General features: G+C 36.0%; 1 protein-coding gene across 2 annotated transcripts in view; it reads left to right on the top strand.

Annotated features, from left to right (window-relative positions):
• Nucleotides 1-27,953, top strand: part of LOC580556 (ETS translocation variant 1) — a 60,979-nt gene that overhangs the window by 24,084 nt on the left and 8,942 nt on the right. The window contains exons 5-8 of one of the 2 annotated variants that reach the window (XM_780608.5): nucleotides 18,678-18,899; nucleotides 19,135-19,576; nucleotides 20,010-20,245; nucleotides 26,661-26,732. In XM_780608.5, coding sequence (XP_785701.4) covers nucleotides 18,678-18,899; nucleotides 19,135-19,576; nucleotides 20,010-20,245; nucleotides 26,661-26,732 — 972 coding nt within the window. Of the gene's footprint in view, nucleotides 1-18,677; nucleotides 18,900-19,134; nucleotides 19,577-20,006; nucleotides 20,246-26,660; nucleotides 26,733-27,953 lie in introns of both variants that reach the window. The other variant, XM_030973486.1, reaches the window with a different exon arrangement.

The following is a 27,953-nucleotide window of genomic DNA, read 5'->3' on the forward strand; positions in this document are numbered from 1 at the left end:
CAAACTACACTCAGAGTCATACAAGCAAAATATAGATATCATCATGATATACACACTTCATACAACAGAGTAATGAAAACATACATAGCAAAATATAGTGTTCTTACCTAGTAAAAGAGCCAACACTTGCTTGCAATATAAAATCAGGAACTGGGATGATAACCATGCAACTCAAAAAGGTTGAAGTTGGATGAAATGCCCAATCAAATATAACACAGGAAACTCTCTCAAAACTTTGAGAAACTTGAAGAAGGTAAAGTTGATATATACGTTTTGTATATATATATATATATTGAAGAAGAAAATCAGGTAGAGGCTACAGATATATTTAGTAGCACATGCTCCAACATGGAGATTGAATATATACAGGGCAGTGTTCGAAGCAATGGCAGCTGGGCAGAGAATGAGCTGGAAACTTAAAGTTTCAAAGTTTTATTAAACTGTCCAGACCCACATTACCCTTCCTTCCAACTAGACTTCTTATTGGTTACCTAACATCATGTGATAGGACCAAGCTTGCATCCTTAACTAAAATGACTCATCCTTTGTCTCAAACCCAATACTCCAAGCCAGCTCTCTACAGCATGGTCTTAAAGCTCGTCTTTTCTTAGTACAACCACTTAAAACTATACCTATCCTGAATACAGAGATTAACAGTAGCAACATCCTGAAGGGACACAATCTACCTGCAAACACCACTTAAGTAAAGAGGGTCCTATTAAAGGGAATAGACAAAGGGGAAAGGGCACCGAATTCTGTGGGAGACAATATAATCCCAAACACTGTGTCCAGTGTTATTGATGGTCAAAGCTCTAGCAAATAAGTTATCTACCAGCAAGAGTTCTTAAACTGGGAGAAGAAAATAATCTGGGTGAGAACAAACCTATATTGCACTAAACTGCATAAGGAGCACAAAGCAGAGTTTGTTTCTTAGAAGTATGAGATGAAATGAATGGATACAAAGAGAGAGAGAGAGAGAGAGAGAGACAAGAGAGAGAAAGAGAGAGAGAGAGAGAGAGAGAGATAGGAAAAGAATAAATAACAAAATATGACTTTAGTAACTGCCATTTTTATGGGGGTTACATGAATATCATCTGTTCAGTGTCAGAAGGGCGTCAACTCTGTGTTAAAGTATGAATGTGTTAATGCCCTTCTGGCTCCAATGTGAGTACGGGTAGGCTCAAGGTAGTTTGAAAGATGCTAGTTGCGATTACGTCAATTTCCTCAGATTGTTGGCTCTGTTTTAAAACTCAGGGCTAATGAAGACCGGCCCAAAGACCAGTCTTGAATCAGTGATATATTCAAGCCAGCTGGTACCTGCACTTGTTTTATATGTTGACCTTCCTGAGTGATGTAATGTCAGTGACATGATAAAAGTGCCATAAACAAAGTTGAACTGAAATAAGTGGCTGCCTTCATTCAAACAACATTCTCTGTCTTTTTTTCAAATACAAGCAGACTCAAGTGTTTTGTTTTGTTTTGTCACCAAAGGATATTTGGATTCATTCAAACATTGCAGTATTGCACATGATGTGCATTGATAAATCATGGTGTACATGTATAATGTTTCTTTTTGATGACAGTCAGTAAATTACTGTCTATTTTATTTCATGTTTTTTCATGCTCAATTTCTGATATTTGATTTTCGAAAGACATTGTACATGTACAGAGTTTGGAGAAAAGAGACCTACTGTGCATGCATAAATTATATTACACATGTACCTAGTATACATGTAGATACCTTATTTTGTACAGATTTCTACCTGATTGGAATAAGAAAGCTGGGTTATAAGATTAAAATATCTCATTTATTTGACATGGGCCTAATTATTTACCTTTTCCTTGATAAGATAAGGAGAATCCCCCTTTTTAGGGTGATTGAAGTTTAAAGATAAATGATCTCAGCTTTCGCCACTAAACAGTTTGAAGTATAAATGCCGTATATTTATTTCATGGATATGATAGGCATACCTTAGGGCTTGAAAAGTTTTGATAATGAAATGTTCATAAATCATTGGTTACGCACGGAGTAGTCATGGGTCTGTATGAGGAGACTATCAAGAATTGACCTCCAGACCTGAATGTGTTTACCCAGTGCCATTAAGAAATCGGATGTTTTTGCGATAACTGGTTGTGGGGGGGGGGGGGGGGGCGGGAGGGCTTCTATTCTTCTTTCGTGATGAATAAGGGAGCGAAAGAGGAAACAATTTATTTGGCATGCTTGAATTGGATCTGACTGGGTCTTGATTGAATAATAGATTTGGGCTTTGTAATAGGGCTATGAGGTAAGCCACATTCTCCATTTATATAGACCTGGAAGAAGCAGTATAGATCCCCGCTTTATTCAACCCACTCGATCAATGATGAGAGATTATCAAATGCATAGAGAGGAAAAGTTGTTTTTCATCATAAACCAGCTACCAGTACCAATAGCAACCTTCACAATAACACAATTACAAATGAACAAAGATGATTGCACAACATATACAAAACAGATAGGATAGGTAAAGTAATCATACTGTAAGTACAGTAAAGGGGAAAAAGAAGGCCCTTAATGAATCTTAAGTGTAAAATTGATCCCACCAGACTGAGCTGTTTGGGGGAGATGACAATGAATTGAAATCACATTACAGCGACAATTCAAAAACAAATTCAAAGCATCATGTGACTAGACAAGCACTAAAGAGGAAACTACTGTACTTCTACACCCAATATATCTCCCCTCTTTGTGGCATTTTGAATAAATTTGGTTAAAATGAAAGTTGTTCTTTTAACCTGTTCTTCTCACCCGAGTTTCCTGAGCAGAAGTGGATATCCGTTTTCCCCTTTTGGGTTTTTTTGTTGTTATTACATCCTGAGATACCGGTGGTGACACTGACTAAGTAAATAAGCCTGACTGATTTGGACATGAGCCAAGATAAATAATCAGAAGAGTCCCATAGATATTAATTTATGTTTGATGGTTCAATAGCTTCAATAATGTAAAAAAATTGATGTTATGCTTGAATCTGACAAAGAACGTTGATTTATATTGCGAGTGCTCCTTAGTTTTATACGTACATGTAAAGCATGTATCATTATAGTCCTTACAATTTGTCAATGCACAATGTACCATAGCTTGAATTTTAATGATTCTTCTCACTGTGCCTAATACAAACATGTATTTAATCTGATGCAACTTTTACCGGGTTTTCCCATGCTAGAATCTAAAGTTCACGCGAGTAGGACTATTCAAACTTGAGCAAGATGTATCTTTGCAGTGACAGTTTACTCTGTTAATGGGTTTAAAGATCACATGAATGGTCTACACATTACACAATATTTGTTCTATCTCATAAAAATTCACATGCGGAGTTTACTTCAAACTTGAGCTTGGTCAAAGGTCAATTGCAATAGCCAGCTCTTACATTGGCCAGATTACCCCAACTGATTGCCCATGCCGATCTTCCTAATTAATAGGGCAGTCAATAATGCCAGATAATCATCTGATATTAGTCTGTTCACATTGCAGGAAACTTATACGATACGCTCATAGAAAAATCGTATAAATAATCATTGTTTAGCAAAAAAAAGGTATTTACATTTGATAAAGTATTGTACAGAACATCATGGACGAATCTTGTTTGAAAAAATCAGCTGATAATGATATGTTGTGTCACTTGTGTGTGTCAGCGTACAAAATGTACACAATTTGCCAATCGTCAATGCGCACTAATAAGTCTCATCCAGTTATATGGCTTTTTAATAATACAGCATTCACATTAAAAGTGGACCACGATCCATCATCCATTTTTCATTTGAGACAAATCAGACAATGCTCAAACATGCATTTTGCGACACGATGTGTCATTATGATGTTTAGACTAGAAAAGGAAATGATTTCTTATATTACAGTATTCTCGTAGCTACATGTATACAATGAATTGTTTAGTTTAAATGGCAGGGGTCTGGAGAGGGGGGGGGGGGGTAACATGTAGACTCTAACTCCATACCAAGTCAGTAAATGATAATCCATTCAGGCTCACACTGGAAATATAATACATAGAGTAAACCCATTGATGGAAGGTTCCTTATTTTTGTTTACAGAGTAGATTTATTGTTACTGTTTCTGATGGCTATTCTCATAATCTCTTCGAGCAGTATAAGCTCATACCTGACAGCCAGAAGCAAGCAGTACTGTAGATAAGATTTTTGACAAACAACGGTCATTTACTCAAGCCTCAATCTGACAATTAGTAAATGGTTTGCTTTGATCATTAGTGGCTGAATTCTGACCAAAATCAAACACCCAGATTTGTTTTTCAAGTGTTCCAGTCACACAGCTAGAATGTTTAAAAATCATACAGAACACAATATCTTTTGGTGATTGGTATACAATACAGTAGTTTAACATAGGCTTACATAATGCATTAAACTTGATTACTTTAAGAATATGGTCTATTTGATTGCATTTACTAGTCATACAGTCAATATAATGCATGGTTTTTGAAGAGTGATTTCCACCAGATTATTTTCAGTTTGTTTGCATTTTACTGATCAACAACATCAATTTACTTCAAGATAAACAATTTAACAATTATTTTAGGCTGCTTTTCTTCCAAAAAGACTGTTCTGTCACTTAATTAGCTTTAAAAATCAGTCATGTTCAAACAGAATCAATTTCAGGGGTCCTTTATAATATCAATATTTCATAAAAAAATCTTGCCTGATAGTTTATTAAAAGGAAACTATTTCTCTCCCAAAAGTACAAGGTACTCTTCTCAAAATAATGAATATCTACAAATTGTTGGTTGGTTTTGTAGATATCCCATGTGAATTGAGAGGCAGTGTTGACTAGGCCAAACATGTTTGTTTATCATCTGAAAGTTTGCTTTCTAGAGTTTGACATACAGTAGAAGCACGAGGCAGACCTACAGTACATGAGTGAAAAGGCTTCATTTTAAAATGCGATAGAAGTCATAATTTTGAAGAAATGCAGAATGGTCTTACTTTATTACAAGGGTTGTTGGCTGGAGGGGGGGGGGGGGGGGGTAGAGTAAACTTTGAATGTATTCATATGAGGTCATTTGTGTATGGGTTCTTTTTACATGAGGGTTCATGCCATGATAATGGAAAACTTCCACATGCCTGAGGTTAAATTGGCTGTATGGGGGCTGATGGTAAACAGCTGCCAAGCGAATAGTCTGAATATTCAGACAAAAGTGTCATGAATACATGATAGATAAATCATCTCAAGCAAACCACCATGGCGAAAATCAAATTACATAAGCATAATGCATGTCAAATATTATAACATATTTACCTCAGAGTATATATACATTGAATATACCATGAGTTTGTTTCCCTTTATATTTGTTTTAATTTTTTAAGTTGTTAAACCTTACTTGCTATTCATTCAGATTTTTTTCAGTTTTACATTACTACAGAGTATATTAAAATGCACTTTACCATGTTATCCCTATGTTCTTAACTAGCACTAGTAGTAGCATGTGTGTTTTACTACATATACAAGCAAGGGGCTTTAATAGACACACTGTAATCCTAATCCTACATCCTGCTTGGTACAAGTAACAGACTTTGCGATGGTATGTGATAGAATGTGTTCCCCTGGGATCATTTTCAAAGCCACATCATGAATGAGATGCATCATTTTCTGTCAAATGTAAGCTTCATTAAAGGATTGGATGTAGTACACATCCAAGATACACTTGACTGTATACTGAGTTAGGGTCTGCCAATAAAGACTACTTCTTGACTTGCTCTATTTGCTGCCTCTTCTGTCACTGTCAGGGACGATCTCAACATACCTGTCTCCTTATCTTGAACTTCAACCAAGCTATTCAAGCATTTTATTTCGTTATGTGGGGGTGTTTGGTTTTCACTCAATATTTTCCTCTGCTTCCTTGTCTGTTTACGCCTCATGGTTCTTGTCACTCGAGCTACAAGTCATTTCATTCACGTGAAAAAAGCCATTACACAAAGTCACAATATTGCTGATAACAACAATTACCATGGATTAAATTAAATTTTCATTGCCAAAAATGTAGTTTAGACCATGGATTGGTTTACATCATGTAAAACTAGAAATATGAGATGGTCATTTACAAGAAACTGTCTTAAATTTTCTATACATGCTACAAAATGATTGAATTACTAGTAAAAAATATTGTGCGATAAGCAAATGATTTTTGCTGTGAAAATGTCTGCCATTAAACAGCTTTAAAAAAGTTTCTTGTTCACTTAATTTGATTGATTTATTCAACTGGGATATAACATCATATTTTGCATTTATATCATCAGATGGGAATACATTGCAACTGGATATAGTGCTATAGATTAACTGACATGTGCATAATATTTAAGATAAATCTCTTCTAAGGCTCAAAGTCTCAGACAAAATGCCTCTAAAATTGAAATACGTGCATGTAGAGATAGAGAGCGTAATACACAACGTCTCTGTTCGTAAACCCATCCATGAAATTGGCTCTCATTAAAGTTGCCATTTTGAATAAGCCAGTGAGCCCACAAGAAGGAGTTAGCATGGATAAGATCATAATGAAATTCCACATCAATGTTGGATGCTTAAACCAGTTGGTTCCAATCAGAATGCTACTTCACCCTAATGAAAATAAAGCTTTTTAGTGATGGTGCTCGTTTTCTCCTCCATATTTCAATTTTGTCCAATTGATGGATGTTAGATGTCAAATGCACTTATGCTGTTACTGACAATTCTGCAATGGATCATATTACAGTCTACATATAGAGCATGTATATTTGTGTTTGTTTGTTTGTTTCTTGGTTGAAATGGTATATATTATTGTTGAAGCCAGACCCTTTCTTTGCTACCTATATCACATGCATTTTAAATTCATTAATTTTTAAAAGAATAGCTTCACACATTTTAGAACTAGGAATGTTTCACTAAACTGATATTCTACTGAAATGCACATGGGTAAAGTTGATAAACATAAATACATGAGCAGGGTGTGAGGTGCAACAAAAATGCATGCATTATTCTGGCATAAAATCCTGTACTAAGCTATTGTTATTTCAGATAGATACGATTTGTACTGCAAACTTAATTCAAAGGGATGTTTTTAAATATCACAATATAAATATAATTCATTGTTATTAGTTAAGCTATGTTAAGCTTCCTATGAAAAAAGAATCTTATCAAAATATGTTAATTTAACTTTTTTATAAAGATATATCTAATACATTTGCTTTTGCTAGCCTATGTTATCTTGATATTTATATCTTTCATTTGAATTTGCGTCATAGCGTTAAATAAGTCAAACAATACCCTTTAGGCAATTTCTATGAAGTGAGTTGAGAAATTATACTCAAATAAAGAATATTTGCTGTTTTCCCCTTTTCCATATATTAGCAGCTTTGTTTTTGCTCATATATAATTCAAGCAATTTTTGTCTTCATGGTTCAGGAGCAGGTTCAGGAGCAGGTCATAGGATTTCCATTAAGCAAAAAGAAAGCATTCTACCATTCAAGCAGGAGTTAGATCCATTACCAAGTACAAGCTGACTAATGTTCATTAGGAATGATGCAAAGACAGGGATCCTGGTTTTTAGGGGACAATTCAGAGTAAAGGAGAGGAGGGAACTAAATACAAGAATATAAATAATAAGAGAATATAGAATGTTATGACTGTTTCACCTGTTTGTATATTCATGTGTATTATATATTATTCATGATATATTATATTTCTATACAAAAATAAGTTTTCCCAGATCCTCAATTCACATGTCTCTTCTGAGATTATGTTGAATACTGATCCCCTCCCCCTCCTCCCCATTTTCAACCAAAAAGAAAGAAAAAAATCTCTATGAAGAAGTTCTGGGTGTAGACACATTCTGAAACAATCTGAACCATCTGAAAAATAATTATGCTACTAAATAGATTAATGTATAGGTAGTGCTCTGCACTGTGCCAAAATCAATTAAGAAAGATCGATTCAGGAAATTCCAAGTGACAAAGCGTGTTGTTATTGTAGCACATGGCACATTAGTAGGCATTGACAATGGGATCTATATGGATTGAAATATCCCAGAAGGTACACAAATGTGAACGAGTCCTGTAAAAATCCACTGCAAGGTTGAACTAGCCTCCTGTCTCTCCACCACGCTTGGCATGGTTTAGACTGGTATTTATCGACCGCCATGACAGTGACCGTCCCTTCTCTTGCGCAAGTATTTTGTCTCCCTGTGCCCTCCTTAACGCCCCACTTCTAATTGATGCATTTACGTCACCACCAGTGCATATAATGAATTGAATGCACTCTTCAACTTCCTTCGGAGGGGAGAGATAATATTGGTGTAAAATGAACTCGCCACAAAGACAACGGTTCAACTTGGGCATTTCATTCTGCCCAGCCTTAAATTTTTGTTACTAAATTACACATGCTATTCTGTGTATGGTCATCTATGTTTTCTTTAGTCTCTCTCGTTCATATCCATCAATCAGTTCAGAATAGAAATATGTTCAGCTTGCTCCCTTTTCCATCACACACGTAATCTGTTTTTTTGAAAGTTTTCATAATTCATGAGTTGCAAGCCTATTGCCCTAAGCTACATGTAACCTGGAAAATTCTATATGATGATATATGCAGTGTGCATATATAATCAATTTAGTAATCATTACTTATTTGATAGAACAAGCAGTAAATAGTAATTTCTGAGAAGACCGTAAAGCCTCCAGATACATTGTTGTTTTTTGCTGATCATGTTATCAGACACTTCAAGAAGACATACTAATAATTTCATATAAAAAAAGATTGTCGATACTTTTGGCTTCTTCCCCTTTTCATCGATTTTTAAAAAATTCCAGGCAATTTGTCAAAGGAATACAAGGAAGAAAAAGGCCTTGTGCAATTTTGAAGCAGCTGACAAATTTATCTTGATGTAATCCATTCCATAAAAAGCTGACAAAACAATGTTTGGCCAATGAGTTATTGGGCTATTCAAAACTGTATGTGGGATGTCACTTACAATGTAGAAATGAAAAAAAGTTTAAAAATCAGATACAGTGTAAGTACTTCAGAGTTCAGATGCTTCCACTTCTTCAATTTTTGTCTAAATATCTATCATTATATATTTTTAAACAAGGGAGGTAGTGTCAGCTGGTGAGAGTGAGTATGAGATAGAGGAAATGGATGGATATATTTGTAGAAGAGAGGGGAGGGGGGGGACACAACTTACAAGAAAATTATTTTTGTAGTTCATAAATATTTTGATATTTTGACCGTGTGACTTGTGTGCATTTGTCCAAGAATATTTGAACAAAACTTTGTATCTTTTAGGTGCACCTGCATTAGTGTCAATATTTTTGAGATCTGCTCAAATAAAGATATTTCTTGTTTGGTTTAAAAGCATTGAAGTAAGATTTGTTCAAACAAGGCCATTTCCGATAAGCTGTATTGCTCGAGCGGAAACAGTTAGAAAGACAAACATATTAGTAGTTTTGGTGGACTATGACATATGCAAACTGAAGTCCATGTTAGATCAACATACTACTTGGTGCTTTATGCATATTAAGAAGATAAAAGAATCAAATCCATGTTAACAATTTGACATTTTTTCTCAAACATAAAGACCAGTTATGGTCATGCGATTGCATTGTGAAAGAAATGTTGTGGAATCAATCAGAAAAGGTTGATCATCTAGCATATAAGTATGGGTGTGTACTGCAAGTTCTGGAATCATCAAAATGATAAGAAATTTGGCCCGGTCTGCGTAAAGTTACAAGCACTGTACACAGAAAGATGTATATGGGACTACGCACACGTGCGCGACACGTGCGTTTATCTCTCATATACCAATAGATAAACTAATTTACCAAATATATCAATTAGTAGGCGGTTTCCCAGCAAATTTGTTATCATGTATTAGTCAAAAAATATTCTTTCACATCATTGGTAATAAGAGCTTCCATTTCATTTTTTGAAATTGGGGCGTTTTCAATACTGGTCTTTACCTTTACCCCTACAACTAAACAAAGGTTTGTCCATGATATATAAGCAATTTTACAAAGTTAGAATTGGTTTTTAGTTGAAATATTCATGTGCAGTAGTGGGTTAATTCTAAAGAAATTTGTATCATATTATTTGTGACATAATGCTTTGATTTTAATATACAGCACATCTACAGAAAACAACTTCAAGCATGTCATACAGTGTAGATACTTCTCAGAGTGGGCATGTACCTGGCCCGGCCAGCCTCATAAATGATTTGTACATGTACATGAGGGCTATTGTATTCAAAACGTTCTGCATTGTGGTAGTGTATCATCTCCTAGTAGATTATGATGCTGAAACGATTGTATTTTCTAAAATTGTAAATGTCTATGGAAAGCCTGTAAAAGCAGACATTTCAATCTGCTCCTATTCGTACTTGACCTGATAAGTCAGGAAGGATTCATCATCAACATTTTTTAAATGTGTTTCTAAAAACAGAATTCACTATTCATTGGAGCATTATTATTTTGGGCCTCTGAAACTACGTAATGCTCAAATCAATACCACCATTTCTCTAGAGACGTTGCCTAGCCAAGGCCTACATTTTTGAGATTCATTTATTCTGCCCTTTTACCACACTCCTGGGAAAATCTTGTTTGTATTCATGATTGTGAGAAATTATTTTTTGTTTTTGTTTTGTTGGCCTTTGATTTTTTGCCCTCCTGTTGCCCCCATCTGCTAGCATATAATGATCAATGCACACATGTATACACATTCTGAAGGTATCATTTTTGTTTTTGTCTGCTCAAAGTCAGAAGGAATTTAACCCATGTACTTTTAATTTAAACACGTTCATCCTCTTTTGGTTCTTGGTAGACAATTTACATCATCTTTAGATTAAAAAACAAAAAACAACTGAATTTGAAATGTATAATATTTTTGTTGTTGTAAGGATTCTCAAAGAAAAAATAATTATGCCCTGAAGAAAAAGGCTCTTCACAATGTATTTGCACAGATATTGTTTGGCTAGAGCTAGAATATACTATACTTTAATCTTTTGTTTTCAAGTACAATATGCATGAAGTTTTGCAAGAACTGAAGAAGGTACATGCACATGTAGCTCTATCGGAAAAGAGATAACGTTCCCATTTTATCCCCTCCACTTCATAAAATGATATTAGCTTCGACTTGTATTCAGCTCTGACTTGAATTAAGAATTGATTACAAATTGCATGTGTAGCTTACAGTCATTTAAAAATATATGCCAAATGTGAATATGATATTCATATATAAATATTGCAATTATTTTAGATAAAAGCCAAAGGCTGAAACCCGATATGCTGCTGAGTGGGAAAAAGTGTTTTGAAGAAAATGAAGGATATAAAGAGAGAATAAATTATTTCTAAATAGAATATATAATTTGTTCCTTTTAAAACCTCTCCATTATTTATATATCCAGAAATAAAAAGTCCTTGCCCTGAGACTGAGTGCTATCGCAGAAGCCTTATCATAGTCTTTTTTTATGATAGATCGTATGCTAGAAAATAATTGATTTTCTTTCTCCGTCATTGATTGATATAATAAAAAAATAACCTATACATTGAACCCGACCTAGAAAAGAAAACAATTACCAATATGATGAGTATATCTTTAGATTGTACTGCTGGGGGGTATCATCTTTTGTGTGTTCGTGACAGTTACAAGTGTACATTAAAATTTTCAATGCTATCTATGTAGAATTGAGCAATGTCACCTGTGTTTTAAGTGGCACATTAACAGCTTTGTAAATTTGTTGATATTTCTTCTTTCTGAGATAAATGTATTGTATTGTTACACGTATCTTATGTTTTTTATTATATTTTTACACAAACTAGAATTTTTGTGAAAATCTATTAAAAAAAATAATTTGGATTTCATTAGCATCTTCAATATATGTATGACCCCCATGCAGATGATCTCCAGTCTTCAATATTTGACATTTGATTGTCAGTAGGGGATTGTACATATAATTTGCTTCATTAAGCTTATGTTTCTATTGATTGATGCTACTCATAGAGTAAAGGGATTAAAGAAGAGATTAGTGGTTCTTAATTAAGTTCCTTTCATATTTAAGGTTAGCATGAAGTACTTGGTGTTTCTATTAAAGTGGAAAAGCTCTTTAAAAACACAAAAGGGTGTGTCAACCATAGCGCCAGCATTTTTAGTAATGACAATACCAATGTATACCTCTGTATACATGTACATACATGTACATGTATTAATTTGGGGTCATGTCTCAAATTATGTTGTACAGTACATTACTTACAAGTTCGACGCAAAATTGTAATAAATATTCTTCTTAACAAATAACCTTGTGTTAAAATGCTATTTATTTAATAATATATATTTCCAGGCATGCAATGCTCTTCAAAATGGATCAGTTGTAATAATGTTCTCCTTAAAGGTATTGGGAAACATTGCCTCTGATTTTAAACAAAATCCTGGATTTAGCTCATACTGCAATCATAGTTATAAACCTTTAGGTCAGAAATGAATCCCATGACTTTTACAAGCCAATCCAGTTTGATTATCAAGATATTTATGATTGGAATTTGAAATTTCAAAAATCGTTTTCCCAACGGTATTTTAGAACATTGCAGATTATTGGGGAAAATAAGTACCGGTATGGTAAAAATGGTCAATCAAAGATTGTTACCTTTTCGAAGTACTTCACGAAGTGCTTTTTGTTTTAGGGCTTCCATATTACACCATATCACAGACACTGATAACATGTAGGGCCATGAATCTCAGATTTGGCATTGTTAAACAATGCCTTAACCAAGAAATTTGGTGGTAAACCACTTTATTTACAGTACACACTTGTTATCTGTCAAGGCCGAGGTATATTGAACATATAGCTGTGTAAGCTGAGGGCTCATCAAATCATTTCATTATTTCACAATAGATATTTGCACTCCTGTCCTGTTTGATCTATTACTTTGCCAAGGACACAGTGGTTAAATTAATCCGGAATCTACTTTATTGGGGAAAATGAAAAGGGAAAAATCTGAAACTAGATGAATGCTGACTCAGAGTAATGAACCTTACCTTGAACTTGTGTGGACAGTGTGGGTTGACTTTTGTAAAAAAATTGTAATTACCTACAATTTATGGCAAGTCACTGTCATTTATAGCACTTTGTAAGATATTGGATATTCTGCAATGGTACAAACATACGAGCTATTTTTAAGGCCATCTCAGGTTTATGGTCAGCAATGGTTGTAAATTATTAGCAATATCATGTGCAAGTGCCCATTTGTTCTTCATCACGATAATTACAATATACTTTGATTAATATCTTCCATTTTTGTACAGAATTTTGAGAAGAATTTACCAACTCTAGATGTGAATATGTGATATTCCATTTATAACAGTCAGAAAACAAAGAAAAAGAAAACATTTTTTCTTAGCAAAATGTTGTATTCACTGGATAGTTCTGGTCATTTTCATCCTTAAGTCTGTGTTAATGTGTGTTAATACCCTTCTGGCTCCAAACAGATGATTTCTGCGATTGCTCCCTAAACTCTTTAATAAGCCACATATGCCAAAACGGACCAAGAAAATAAAGCATATTCACAAAAAGAATGTTATGTAAATGGGTTGTGTGAAAATTTCCAATATTTTTCAACTTAATTCCCTTGTTTCATGCAGGAGTCATTCCAAAGACATCTTTTAGACATTTCCACAGAAAACTTTTACAATATTCACAATAAACGGTGCAAGTGTGAATGCACCAAAAGGTTTACTTGATTTTAGTAGTTGTTTAGAGTACAGAATGGATTAATGGATCTGACTGGCCTGCAGTCCCCCAGACAAGGCTGCACAGAACAGAAAGAGAGGGAGCAAGAGGAAGAAGAGGAGGAAGAGGGCATGATTTACGAAGGGAGGGAGGGGGGGGGGGCATAGTCGGAAGAAGTAACATTGAGACAAAGCACTCTGATCTTACGTAAAAGAAAATACATAACAGACAGACAGTCTGCACATTGGATGTGGACCTAATATTTCATGTCTGACAGTTACCGAGCAAAGAGATGACAGTCTAACAATAAAAAAAGAATTGTGATGAGCATTATTGGATGTAGATTGAAGCGATATTGGATATAACAAGGAGGACTTGACTATGTAATGGACTGGTAATATTGGATCCCTTTTAAATCATTAGGTTGGGTAATGATACTCAGGGTATGAAAGGGTTCCTCTTTCAAACCTAAAGTGCAGTCACCAATATTACCTGATTCATTTTTCAAAGATATTTGCATTTTTTTGCATTACAAATTCAAACATGGATTGAAAATGAGGAGGCTTGACAAATTTTTAGATGATTATTATCACTACTGAGGTGAACATTACCTTTTGTAAGTGCGTATTCATGATCTCTTTATTTCTTGCTTTCTTTATTTACTGTACTTATTCATTTCATTTACAGTATTATTTAAGTGGAGTTGCCTTTTTAGTTAACAAACTAAGGGCCATGCACAATAAACACAATGCATATAGAATTTTACAGACATGATAAGTACAAATATATTGCACACATAAATAAGATGAGAAACAAATATTATGAATACAAAATGTTAACTTGTAACTGATCATAAACATGGTATGATAACAAAATTCAATTGATAAAATAGATTTGTAAGTACTGGTTACTCCTATCAGTCAGATAGGACTGATTAAAGATGTTGAGAGATGAATTACTCAGTAGGTTTAGAAATTGGTTCCATTTCATTTTAATAATTTATGGAATTCTCAGTAATCCTGCAATTTTAATGGTTGTCAATTATTGTAAGCATGTATTCAGTTATTTATTTGTTTTATCCATAAATCTCAATAACAATTGGTCAGTTATTTTCTTTCACTATACATGATTACATGTAGATAAATAACACAATTCTGTCTTTTGAAATACATGAAAGTCACGAAGGCCTTCATTATCAAATCTCATTCTTATCATCACTTCTTCCTTCTATGATACTCTTTAAATCTTAACAGATAAATACAAAATTAAAAGAGCAGGCATAGAAGAAGATTCCTACTAGCTGTCCCACCCTTCACCATAATGAAACAGTCGATATGCGGCACTTATAGCCTAGTTAGCATTCACAGAGGGGAGCTCGACAGGGCGCAATAAGTGCGCTGATTTATTCACCGTTTGTCGTTTCATGTCACCAGGCTGGGAGGATGTTTTTCATTTCGAGCAGGGGTCGAGCGTACTTCACACTCCTATCAAGACATCCGTCGCATCAGATTGCAATGGTCCCTTCTTCTATCTATCCATCTCTTCAATCTTTCCATCTCTTTTAATATTATCCTTGCTTGTCCATCTTCTCCTTTATTAATAATAACAAATACCTGGGTTGGTTTTACTTTCATTGGCTAATCAGCCATAATTATGTCAGCACAAGACCGCTGACTCTACAATCAAAATGAGCCTTCTGTCATTTTCTTGAAAGATTCATAGAAGATAAATTTGGCAAGCAAGATAATGAATAATAACACTGTCCTTTGTTTAGCAAGCTTCAAAGCTATAACTGGTAAAATGCACTGGTTTTTGATGATTTGACAAGAATGGACATAATGATCAGTTTTAATTTTAAACCAAATAGATTATATTAACCTTTAAAATGTAATTCATATATTGTGTCTCATTATATATTATTAGTTCAGAAGAAAACCAGTAAGCTTAGTTTTATGTACTATGCATCTGTTGTCTACTGACGCATATACATGAAGAAAAAAAAATAATATTCAGTCACAGTAACTGATAACTAAAAGCAATATTTAAGATGTTTACATGTATATATATATATATATATAGATGTGAAATGCCTTTGGAAATGATCATTCTTTATGCCGATAGAAGGGCCCCTCGTACACTCCATAACCTGCAGAAAGTGGCCTTCTTTGGCTAGACTAGAACCCTTGGTAACATGACACTCCAAACAGGAAGTATTTCACTTTCAAAGGTCATGCAAGGTCAAGCTTGGCTTTATAGGTCTAGCACTTCATCCAGATGACTGTCAGTGTCACAGCGTTGCATACCATTTTTGAAGCAGTGACATGACAGACAGTGGAAAAATATCCTGGTATCAGAAAGTGAGATCTGCTTGTAATCTCTCTTTCTTTCCAAACAGGCAGGCATCTATTCTCGCTTGCTCTTTCCAATCTCCCCCTTTCTATTCTCTCTCTCTCTCTCTCTCTCTCTCTCTCTCTCTCTCTTTTCTCTCTCACTTTTCCCTCTCTCTCTTTCTCTTGCTCTCTCTCTCTCTCTTTCTTTCTCTTTCCCTCTCTCTCTCTTTCTCTTTCCCTCTCTTTCTCATCCTTTTTCCACTCGACAAATAACATCAAATTTTGTCTGAGGTTTTCATTGTACTTCATTTAAAGTAGGCTATGTTTATCCACTTTGGATGTTACTGCTGAGAATTAGAGATTGGTAATTCATTATTATTTCTAGATAATTCAGTCAGGCTACAGATATGAACAAAGGGTCAGCACAGTTTTTGGTGAATATGAAATGTACAGACAAGTTTTTTTTTCTTAATGGAAAGGCTTATTAAAGAGCAGGCCATTGCTTTTCGCTGTATTCTAGAGTCATTTTCTTGGAAACGGAACTGGTTTATACTGATTTCCTTTCAATAATTCATAAGCAAAAAGCTCTGCACTAAAATAAGCTTTAACTCCACGAGTGATATTCGTTAGCCATACATGAACACTTCAATACATGCATTTGGGGAGGCTCTGTTGCACCATATCTTGTAAAGCGAGATGCAACAACAAAAAGCTGGTGTATCGTTATCAATACATGTGTGCAAAACAAACATGGTAAAGAAAGCAGCACAGTGTATCCATATCCATCCACAGCGTTCACTTTCACCATTAATGCAAGGTCTAAAATTGAAAGTAACGCAAGGTATCTGTATCCATGCCGGTACAGACTTCACTCTCACCCTTAATGCAGCAGCTTATATTCCATGAACCAGAGCAAGGAGGAAGCCGAAAGACAAGATGCGCAATGAAGATATGGAAACAGATAAGATTTCTCATCTGTTAAGAGTCAGAAGGGCATTACCTCACATCATGTTACACAGAGTTAATGACTTTCTGGCTCCAGAGTCCAAGCAGATATTCTGTTTACTTCATGTATATCCTACCTGAAGTTGAGTATCACGGTGGCATATCATAACTTGCTTGAGGTATATTAGTGGAAAAATAAGTGGGAATAAGAGCACCAGAGTGCTCTGGCTATGGTCAAGTGGCTGTCTGTATGAGAGGGCTGTCTAGATGTAAGTCATCAAAGCTTTGGATTAGCCATCTTCTGTGAAGCCATTTGGAATACCCGTTAATTGAAATTTAACCTTAACTTGCACTTCATGTGAGAAAACGTGAGAAGTGTATATAATGCGTGCATCCTGGAATTTAACCTCTGTTTTGGTTACAAGGGTGCTGCTTTAAGAAATTGCTCTTTGTAAAGGTGTACCGTACTTCGTCTGATCACACTGAACAATTTTTCTTAGATGTAAAGTAGGAGTCTACTCCCAGTTAATTACACAAATGGTGGTCCACAGCCTTTTGCCATATCATTCTTCCAAAATAGTCTGTGTTACCATTGATAATCGAAATGCAATCCCCATTTTATGAAAGGGATAGGCATATACATGTGTACCTGGTACATGTAAGTCTTATGGAAGATTTTTAGTTGAAAAGGCCAGGCGATTTCCCCAAAGATCTCAGACAGTCCCAGAGGATAGTAAGGTGTGATCATTGGCCATGTTCTTCGATGATGACAGTAAGCAACCAGTTTTTAACAAGCGATTGGCTTTGAACCGAAGAGCCGTTTGGTTTGGTGTGAATTGTGTGCTCAAGCTTGGCATCTATGCTCAATCACTGGCAGGATTCTAGGTTGCTCTATCTGTATTGCTTGTAATACCGGTACATACATGTAGTCATTATGTACAGGGATGTCCCTCTTTTACCAGTTTCCCCATTTATATGTACCGTATTAGTCCTATTTATTTATTTCTTCATTTCTTGATATCTTTATTCTGGTGACACGACATTTGCTCCTGCGACAATTGCTCCGGGCTTTATTTCGTCTAAGATGTAGGGTTAGGGTTAGGGTTTCAATAGGGTTTTATGTTAGGTTTAGGGTTAGGTTTAGGGTAGGGTATAGTGTTGAATCCAGGGTTGAAGTTAGCCATTCGATTAGTGTATGAAATTTACAGCGGAGCAATTGTCGCCGGAGCAAATGTCATGGATTCCTTTATTCCCTATATATTTTAACTGGGAAGTATGTATGCTGTATTGTGGCTGGAGTAATTCACCATCTAAGAATGTACCGGTATCCATTTTTGATTCCCTCATATTCTAAGTTGATTTTCTGAAGAAAAATCCTTCACTACACATCATTTACAGATATAGAGCAGGTCTATGAATCCATCATCAAATTGTCCGTTAAGAGCCAGAAGTTTGATAACTCTTTGTTGAAGTTTCTATGTTACCGCCTTTTTGGCGCTCAGCGGATGAAGGAATGCTGGTATTGGCTGAGGTAACCTCCCTGCAGATTTAAGCCAATGTCAGTTTGTGAATCTGTCTTCTGAAGACACTGGCATCCATGATATTAATGTTGAAGATTTCATTCCAATTGTTTGCATTTCTCTCATCTCATCCACAGTACCCTTGAGCATCAAGATTAAGCCCGAACCCAGGAGTCCTGGATACCACAAACCATGCGCGCACATGAAATCACCAGCGGCCAGCACCAGCCACCGCCATTTTGATTTTGACAAATTTGAGCAGAAGTTTGCTTACGGGGAACAGGTGCTGGTGGACAACCCCTTCAGTAAACTGGATGGACTCTCTTTGGTCATCCCTGCACCATCTCCTAGCAGTACAGGTGAGTTTACAACTTTACATTTTATAGCCCTTTATTATTTTCATATTGTACTTTAGTTCGCACTGATGGCAGAAAAGTGCCAAAAAGAAGCTGATAAGAGACCCCAAAACAGCTGACAGTGATTTTGTGGCTCATTGAGAAATTGATTAGAAAGTGGTTCTAAATCATGAAGATGTTTAAAGTCATATATTTTAAACAGAAGTTTTAATTCTTGAATATATATATTTGTTTACAGATGATCATCCCAGTCCACCAGGGAGCGCCTGCTCAGATGCAGTGGCACCACAGAGCTCTCCTGTTACTAAGGGCAACGCATCATCTACAAAGAGCACCACTGGCAATGCCAAGGGTTCCACCAAGAGTAACTCATCAGGGATGGTGGATATGGCCCAAAGAGCCATGGCATCCCCCTCTATCGACCTCAACATGAACCGCATCATCAAGCAGGAGCATCCGGGGCCATCCATGTGCAGTAGTAGCTGCAACAAGTCCAACAATGACACCAACAACAATGGCAGCAGCATCTCATCGCCAACGACGCCGCAGGGGCCGTCCATGTGTCAGATGGTGACATTCAAGGAGCCGCTGTTACCGGGCGGAAGCGGGTTTGGGCCAAGTAGCAATCACTTCAGGGCACATGGACCAGGTCCTGGTCCTGGCTTCTTCCTGGATAAGAGGTAAGCAGTCCTTATTTTAATTAAGAGGAAGAGTATCTTCATCATTTGGTCTCTACTGCAGGGCTCCAAACGTATACTTCTGTATTTGTAAGGGAATCATTTCATGAATGTGTCATATACAACGGGATTCTACTGAGTGCTAATAACAAAATTACTATCAAAATTTGTTGGGGTTTATCATTCTGATGTTTGAGTGCCGTTCGCCTCCAAGCCCAGAGCACTGCAAGTGTTGAACTATGATTTTTAAAAGCTGTAAATCAGTAACAGGGAAGGCAGGGGTAGTTATTGAAATTTGAATTTGTCTATTTGATATTCAATTTTGAAGCCCATGATAATTAGTTCTAAAGTAGGAATCTTTCTTGTGAAATTTTGTTACCAAGCTGCTTTGAAATTATGAGTGATCATGAAATTTTCTGAAATAATTTCATAGTAGGTTCCAGAGGCAGACCTCCGAGCCCTGTTTTGGCAACCTGGCCCATCCGATGGGTGCTGCAGGGAACTCAGCAGCTGAATCTGGTGGTGGTGGTGGTGGTGGAGGACCACATCCATTCCAGCGTCAGAACTCTGAGCCGGTGTTCCTCCCGTTCAAGAACCGAGTGGGATTCAATCAAACACGGTTCAGGGAGACTATCGTGAAGCAGGAGCCTGTGGACTATGGCTATGAAGCCGGTAAGAGAACTCTCTTTGTTACAATATGCACTATATTGCAAACATGATATAGTCTACTCCTATGTTAGGCAAGATTGCAAATAATGACAAAGCTTAGTGAATGAATTTCATTTATCTAAACAAGATTACAGATACTTAAAGCGATTCGAGTTTTAGCAGATAAATAAAACAATGAAAACAAAATGACCTTTATAGAATTCACAATTTATTTTTAAACAAATTTATTTTGACTCACATTTAATGGTTGAAACTTTTTTCTTCATGCTTCAATGAAGATTTTTAATTTGACCTTGAACCAATATTTAATTCAAAAGTAATTTTTTAAAGTGAGATATGAGCCCCCCTTTTCAGTAATTTCAGTTCGCAAAATTTAAAGTAAATTAGAAAATATTACTTATGTCAAATAATCAGTAATATTTGGAATTTAAGCTTAAATGATATGACCCAATGCTTAAATTGTCATGTAATTGACATATTTTCAATATGATTTTCAGTTGGTAGTTTTGAAGGAGCTTGATCTTCATTCTTTTTCTTGAGGCTAGCAAATGTCATATCACAAGTTACCATGCTGACATTGTAGACAGATGTTTGTTTTCTAAGTTGACATTGGCCAAATTGTAACTGAGGTGGAGCTATTCAATACTTCACCTTTGCCTGCTTTGAATTATGGTTGTTCAGTTGTTAAAAACTCTTGTCTTCTCTTTTATAGACTTAAATTTTATTTTGAAACTTGAATTTTGTATGATAGAGTAAGATAGAGTTTGCACATATTTAGAAATTTTCTGTGATAATGTAAAATTGTTATTAAAGTATGGTATAAGTGTGAAAGGTGTGGATATTATTATTATTATTATTATATCACATTTTATCGTAACTCTTCTCTTCTCAAAAACTTGTGAAAAATCTTCTTTCAAATTCACTATGTGAGGTGACTGTGAGAGGTACTTCAAAAAAACAATTGAAGGCTTTTTACCTTTTGAAGATCTTCATCAGTTCGACATAATATGTTAAAACTGCAATTTGTCATGACATGTTTGTAACTTTACTTGGTATAGTTTCCATGATTTTGGTACTTGAAGGTGAGAGCATTATAAATTTATGAAGTTTTTCATCACATGAAGGTTGTCATCACTTGACGTCATTGCCCTTCACAGTCTTTTGTTGCTTATCATTATACTCTTATGAAATTGGAAGAACTTTCCACCCCTTCTTTCCAGTCTTTTGTCATGTAATTAGTTTCAGGACCTTTGAAGTGGAACAGGAACAATGTCAGTTCCAAAGGAGATTTTCCAAAGATAAAAGCCCTTTCATTTGTGGTCTGCTCCAAGCAAGCCTGCAATTGTATAGTCCAACAGGAAGTCTATTATGTGGAGCACACCTCAGATGTTTTGTCTCTTAAGAGCTTTGGGTAATGACAAGGTAGAGTTCACCCTGATAGTCTGGTTGTAATGAAAGCATAAAAAAGAGGAGAGAATTAGTGGAACTTTGAGGAGAATCAGGGAGAGAGAGAGAGGAAGGTTTTGAGTTTTTAAAGTTCTAATCAATTAAATGCAAATTGGCAACTCTTTATTTTCCTTGTGAGCACCTTTCCTATTTTTCTAATTATTACAGGGAGTACAAATTTCATAGACTCCCATTTTCTTGGTTGTCAATGAATACATAAATGTTTTAATTAGAAGGGCAAGTAAAAACATGTGTCAGTTAATATATGTAGAGCACAAGTGCACACAATTTTTTTCTTCTGAGAAATGGTACATAACAAAATGGGAGAAGTGTTCACTAGATAAATCACAGAATTTGCCAATTTGGGTTTGATGGATATTAGCATTAGCAGTCGAGTAGGAAGGTTATTTGTTGAGAAAAATCTGGACTCAAATGGTACCTATTGCACCTGTTTAAAATGTCCAATGTCACTTTAAATGTTCTACTTTGATTGATGGTTAGTAAACGACATTGACTTTTTTAATACCTTTTTTTTGTCCGTGCAGAGGTAAAAAGGTGGATTTTTTTCACTTGTACTATAATGAACAATTGTGGAATCTTGTAAATGCCACCCAAAAAATAACTTATTTATGTAAGAAAATTGTTGTAAAAAAAGTGCAGAAACATATACATTATTTTTATCATACATATGTCTAAGGGGTGTTTTTAATAAAAAATATCTTAAAAGAAGGAAAAATAAGCGGTGATAAAGACGTTTTAAAATCATTTAACAATACAGTGTTTAAAATTTGCTAACCCTGCCTAAACTTAACATCAAACTCAGTTTTACAACCCTTACCCTAAACCTCTTATGAATTAAAGCCTGAAGAAATTGTTGTTGGAGGAAATGTAGGATCACCCTTTAATATGATTTAATTAGGCCTACCTATATATAAATAGTTAGGTAAATGAATTTAATTTCCTGGGCAGTGGGCATGAAATTCATTCTCGCTAATCCTTGACTTAAGAAGGAAGTTAGGATTAAGTTTCAAGGGAGGATCAAGAAGAAGAAAAAATATTGATTGGACTAAAATCTCTCAAATGCCTACACACATCTCCCTCCCCCTCCCCCCCCTCTCCTCCCCCTCCCCCTCTCCCCTATTCCCCTCTTCCCCCTCTCCCCTCTTCCCCCTCTCCCCTCTTCCCCCTCTCCCCTCTTCCCCCTTCCCCTCTCCCCTCTTCCCCCTCTCCCCTCTTCCCCCTCTCCCCTCTTCCCCCTCTCCCCTCTTCCCCCTCTCCCCTCTTCCCCCTCTCCCCTCTTCCCCCTCTCCCCTCTTCCCCCTCTTCCCCCTCTCCCCTCTTCCCCCTCTCCCCTCTTCCCCCTCTCCCCTCTTCCCCTTCTCCCCTCTTCCCCCTTCCCCTCTCCCCTCTTCCCCCTCTCCCTTACCCCTTTCTCTCTCTCTCTTACCCTTTTCTAACTGCACTCTATCGGAGTCACACCGATGAAAATATCGATTGAATTTTCCTTATGTAAACAAAGGTGAAACCGCAGTTTTCCCAATGTCGGTTTCTAACTGCCGGTAAAATTCACTCGCTGTGGCGAGCCCTTGCCGGAAGTGAAGAATTATTACGTAATTATTAAGCCCGCGCTCCATCTAGCTAACATGCAGCTTGTTCAACCATAAGTCAACAAACACAGCTGGTTACGTTAAAGCGCGCGTATACTGCCACCTTTGACCATTTTAATCGCTGTTTTAATCGCCCTTTTCTCCCGAACGTTTTCTAACTGCACGTTTCATCGGTGTCACACCGATAGAATGAGAATTTCTCCTGCTCTAGAGCAGGAGAATTTAATTGCCTATTTCTCTTCTTTTCATCGGCTATTTAATCGCCTTTTTCTCCTCTGTTGCTTTCTAACTGGCACTTTCATCGGATGCGTCCGAAAGCATCCGATGAAAATCAGTGCAGTTAGAAAAGGGTATCTCTCTCTCTCTCTCGCTCTTCCTCCCTCTCTCTCTCTCTCTCTCTCTCTCTCTCTCTCTCTCTCTCTCGCATTTCTCTCTCTCCCTTTTCTCTCTCTCCATCTAAATTGTGATGCACCTAAAACTAGCAAAAGCCTTGCAGTGGGCCAGTGGCTTTAATATTTTTTTTCATATTTGTTGCCTTTGCATTGACATAATTTTCTTTGAATATAAAGTACAAGGAAAACCTAAAAAAACAATTGCTTTTTTGTATATATGCATTTGCAATGTATGTATTGCAAGAAGCAAACAAAATCTGAGATGAAATGATTGCATTTTTCTTTTTTGTGTATTAATTTGCTTGTTTACGCTGGTTGTTATTTTGGGGCTGCATGTTACAGGAATTTTAATCTCCTTAAAGACAGGAATATGTTATTGATAATTATCCAAGTTTCTGCTGATTATCAAGAACAGGCAATTAATATTGTGTAGGTTGATACTGTTTTGACAGGATGTAGAGGATAACATTTGGTCACTTGGCTTTTAAAAGGAGGTTAAATTCTGGAAAAGATGAAAATGTTTTTTGAGCTTTTTCATAATTAGTACTTTCATGTCAGTTATGAAAAATATCCTAGTGGATATGTCTCAAGTTGTAGGTTGTATCCCACTGTCATCTTCGAAATAAGTATTCATATTTAAAGGGACTTTACATTGTTCAGATTCAATGCTAGATGTATAATTAAAGATAATCTTAAAGGTAAAGACCAGTTATGGTCATGCGATTGCATTGTGAAAGAAACATTGTGGAATCGATCAGAAAAGGTTGATCATCTAGCATCTAGCATCTGCAAGGTTCTGGAATCATCAAAATGATAAGAAATTTGGCCCATTCTTCGTAAAGTTACAAGCACTATACACAGAAAGAGGTATATGGGACTACCCTATATCTCTCACAGACCATGAGACAAACAAATTTACCAAATATATGAATTAGTAGGCGGTTTCCCGGCAAATTTTTTATCATCATGTATTAGTCAAAACATACTCTTTCACATGATTGGTAATGAGAGCTTCCATTTCATTTTTTGAAATTGGGGCGTTTCCAATACTGGTCTTTACCTTTAATGTTTAAGTGACAACAGACCGTTATTAATGATAACAAATGGAATTTTTTTTTTCTTCAGTTTCTTTATACCGGTACATGATATAGGTGTATTTTGCTACAGTAGTTTACCATGCCATTTGTGAACGATCTTTAATAGGATAGTGATTAAATGAGATGATAGTAAATCCTCATGCACTATCTCTCTGTACCCTTATGTAGATGATAGATATGATGCTTCCGGGAAACAGAATCAAAACCAAATGTGTATCACACACATGAATACTACAACATTCACATTCCAGCTGAATAAGTAGCGTTTCCTTGACAATAAAGGAAATCAATGGATGCCTTGCAGGAAATGGAAACGTTCAGTAGTAGGAATTAACAATCTGCAGCTAATCATGCAGGTTTGCTCCATAGAATGACCTTAAGGCAGTAGCACTCCATACTGCTACAAACACTAGAGGTGAATGAATTCAGAGTTTTGCGATACGATCACGACTTGAATGTGAGATACGGAAGGAAGTATAATAGCCTTCTCCGTAACATAGAGAAACTCTGCTCTGAAGGGCATCATCCTTTTGATTTCAGTTATCATGCAAGATGAAGAAATCTATGGATGATGTGGAACTGTTCAAATATAAGCTCTACATTACCTTACCCACCATTAATAAAATAAATCTACTGAAAATAGTTCTTTGAAGCCGAGTATTAGTAGATTGGTTGCAGTGTTTTTTTTTTACCTTGATATCTTCCTGGTAGATTTTGATTAAATAGTTGATGAATATCAGAAGATGAGCATACATGACAGTGGAGGGAGCTGTAATGCATTGCTCCAGCCAAGTGGTCCCTCCGTCTTTCCGTCTTGGATGACTTAATGACTTCTTATTTAACACGTCTTGGATGCATAGCACTGGAAAATGAATTTTGGACACCTGTTGACCGGTACTTTACCAAGGGGTCTATACTTGAATAATAATTATGTATCTCATGTCAATGGATTCACTAGTGATAAGTTACACAAACTTACTAGCGACCTGCAACTACATGGAGTTCCAATGTTAGTGGGTTTAACTCCTGTCATTTCTGTGTTGGATTGAAGAGATGTCTTCTCATTATCTATCTGCCTAGGATCATATCACCACATCATGAGTGGGGCATCATCGTGTTTTGATGGGATATACCTCATGTATGCAATCGTAACTTGATGAGTGGAAATATAAATCAATTAAGGTCATTTCATCGTAGAGGAAACAAGCTATTAGCATCCTACACACACCTAATTTTTGTAAGAAAACAAAAACAGGATGGAATCCATATTTGTTTTAATTTCCTGTCATAATGAAAGTTTTGATTAGTTGTGCTGCTCCACCCAGGGGAGTGTTGACGCTTGGTAACCAATCAGTTCATTTGTTTGGAATTAATTCCATAATTTGCTCTCAAGTTCAAGCCATCCTTTTCTTTGAAACTGTTTTTGAAGCATCCCTCAAGGTTCCACATTTATTTTTCCGTCCAGCAGTTAAACCTCAGTAAACATCGCTACCTCCTTTCAAGTTGCTGTTGCTAGAACACCTATATAGAGGAGATTATAACTGGGAGAAATGATTCTAGGTGAAGTCTAGATCTTGGCCATGTGCATTTCTACTGTGCTCTTGTATCTTATTTTTAAACAAAGTACCAAAACAACTAGAGTACACACATATGCAGTCATTTTCTTTATGGTTTAAAGCACCTCAATCATGATCTGTTTTGAATGCTAGCCTAGAGTATCCTTATTTGCTGATTTTGCCTGTGATAAGAAAATACGATTACAACTACGAGACTACAAAGTCAATGGAATCTTATAACCGGTCGCCATGTTACCAAACCAGTTCAGCTGACTCACATAACTTATCACTGTACTCTCATGTCATGTCGCCCCATACAGAGGTACCCCGATCCTTTGGGAATGGCTTCCCCCGTCAGGAGATGTTCATGCAACGCCACTGCAAGGAGGAAGGTAAGCCAATCGTACCTTGTCTGCTCTGAACTAGAAGGGCGTTAAACCAGACTCTAATGTCCTTCTGGCTCTCAACGGACAGTCTTTAAATCTGTGTTTACAGACCATGAGTAGATATCAAGGGAAATCCAATCTTTATAGCTCCTTTACATAGAAGAAGAGCTTAAAAATCAGAGGAACAGATTGATGAAACTTTGAACAGTACAAAAATCTTACACTAGCTGTTCCAAGACTTCAAATCAGTGAGATCTGCTTTAAAATTGTTGGTAAAAGCTCTATGATAGTTGAGGAAGTTGCGAAATATGCCAATAGTCCCTACCTATATGCACAGCATAGATGGTTTCTTGCAACAACAAAAAATTGAATTTGAATTCAAGGATGTATAGTGTGCTTATTATTCGGTGAGCCACACAATATACTGCATGTCAATTCCAAGACCAGAATTCAGAGATTAACTTATACATTTTATTTATTTGTATGCATAGAACATTCACTCATAACTTTTAAATGGGTTTATGTTATTAAATTTGAAACAATATATCATCTTTATCGGGAATTATTGTGTTTAGATATCCTATGTTTCATTTAAACTTTGAAACAGTGAAAAGGTATTTTTTATTTGTAGGAGCGAGCACCTTCCAATTTGTGCTACATCAGTGGCAGTTCAAGACAAAAATTGAAATCCTTATATATTCCATATGTGAATGCAAATACAGTGAGATTTGAATCACATTACAAATCTCACTTTCTCTTATGTGTGAATGGACCTCATATCAACTACAGGTCGTGTAAATTATCAACGGTTCTAAAAATAGAGCTGTGCCTTTTCCTATACTCACAGATACAAATGTCAAGCAGTGTTCAAAATTAGAATAGTGTAACTGTATAGATTTGCATTCAATTCTCCTCTTCTTAAATCAGAAAGTAAATTCTATCGTGATAATTACCATCCATTCTAAGCAATCTTGTGTCAAAAGGTTTATGATAATACTGGAATTCACTCAGTGCTGGCAATATTTGCAGTTACTTTCGTTTAGATTGTGCTATTATTTTGATCAATTTTACCTGTGTTTGCAATCGTTTGTATGTGGCATTTCAGTAGGTCATCAAGTCAGGAGGATTTAATGTAGATGCATTTTACCAGTTTTATTATTTTGTTATGATATTTTGCTCAGTCCTCCACTTTTTTCTTTTGATAGTTTTAAGAATTCTGTAGAATTT

Source organism: Strongylocentrotus purpuratus, unplaced genomic scaffold (assembly GCF_000002235.5).
Source record: "Strongylocentrotus purpuratus isolate Spur 01 unplaced genomic scaffold, Spur_5.0 spur5_scaffold_6, whole genome shotgun sequence".
NCBI lineage: Eukaryota > Metazoa > Echinodermata > Echinoidea > Camarodonta > Strongylocentrotidae > Strongylocentrotus > Strongylocentrotus purpuratus.